Source organism: Carlito syrichta, unplaced genomic scaffold (genome assembly GCF_000164805.1).
Source record: "Carlito syrichta isolate Samal-C Ts95f unplaced genomic scaffold, Tarsius_syrichta-2.0.1 Scaffold103341, whole genome shotgun sequence".
NCBI lineage: Eukaryota > Metazoa > Chordata > Mammalia > Primates > Tarsiidae > Carlito > Carlito syrichta.
In genome coordinates, this window is record NW_007047437.1 from 55,247 (window position 1) to 56,228 (window position 982).

The 982-nt window shown below is 56.6% G+C and overlaps 1 protein-coding gene across 1 annotated transcript in view; it reads right to left on the reverse strand.

Annotated features, from left to right (window-relative positions):
- The window catches only part of LOC110596265 (PDZ domain-containing RING finger protein 4-like), a gene marked incomplete at its 3' end in the record, with an annotated part of 4,891 nt that extends 4,778 nt beyond the window's left edge, over positions 1 to 113 (reverse strand). Inside the window, exon 1 of the mRNA XM_021715954.1 lies at positions 45 to 113. Coding sequence (XP_021571629.1) covers positions 45 to 113 — 69 coding nt within the window. The remainder of the gene's footprint in view (positions 1 to 44) is intronic.
- Positions 114 to 982: the final 869 nt, after the last annotated feature.

Sequence of the window (982 nt, forward strand, 5' to 3'; positions counted from 1 at the left end):
CAGAAGACGTGCCCGCACGGCGTGCACAGGGGCTCGTCCAGCACCTGGCCGCACAGCTTGCACTCCAGAGCCGGGTCCACGGCTTCGGCGAAGCGCTCCAGGGCGAAGCCCATGCTAGGGGTGGGGGGGCGACCGCGGGTCCGCTCGCTCCGAGACCCCCCCTGCCTTCCCCGGGCGACCCCCGGGGCAGCGGTGTCGCGGCGGCAGCCGCGGCCAGTCGGAGGAGGAGGAGGAGGCGGAGGATGGGAGGTGTGAGCTCAGAGTTTGTTTGGCTTCGAGTTTGCCGACTCCGGCTAGGTCCCCGGACTTCGCCGTATTGACGCTAATAGAAGCCACCGCGAACGACCCCTGCCGCCCTTACTGCTCTGCGATGTACGTTCTTTCACATTTTGTCGGCGGAGAACTGAGGCCACCTTCGAATGGCCCTTAGGGACGATGTGTCCTTTTCTGGAACAATTAACTGGAAGCCGTCAGGGCTCCTCGCCCTGGAAGGCTGGCGATGGGTACGGCGCGGATGTTGAGAAACAACTTTTAAATCCAACAGAATGTAAGCTTTGTCCGTCTGGTTTCCCGTTGAATCTTCGTTGCCCGGCGTCTAGTTGATCTTCAGTATGTCTGAAATAGAAGCACGTTTGTTCTTTCAAATCAGCCAACTGCAAAATCACTAGCTAGGGAGCTGCGACCTTATGCAATCACTATTAGGAAAATATCACTTAGGAAATCCACAGAGATAGGCGTCTCAAACCACGATCCAGAAATCAGGTGAGTTAGAGAGGCAGAACCCTTGACCTGACAGCAAAGATAGGGTAAATGGTCGGTGTCGAAACTGCCACGCCAGGTCTCCTACCACGGGAGGCAGCTGGGATTCTGTGATCGTGCAGACTGACTTCACGCCATCCATCTTCTACTTCCACAGACATTTTACTACTGGGGATAGGAATGTGATCATGTGGGCACCTGGAGGGGAAAAGTGCTAAAGGAA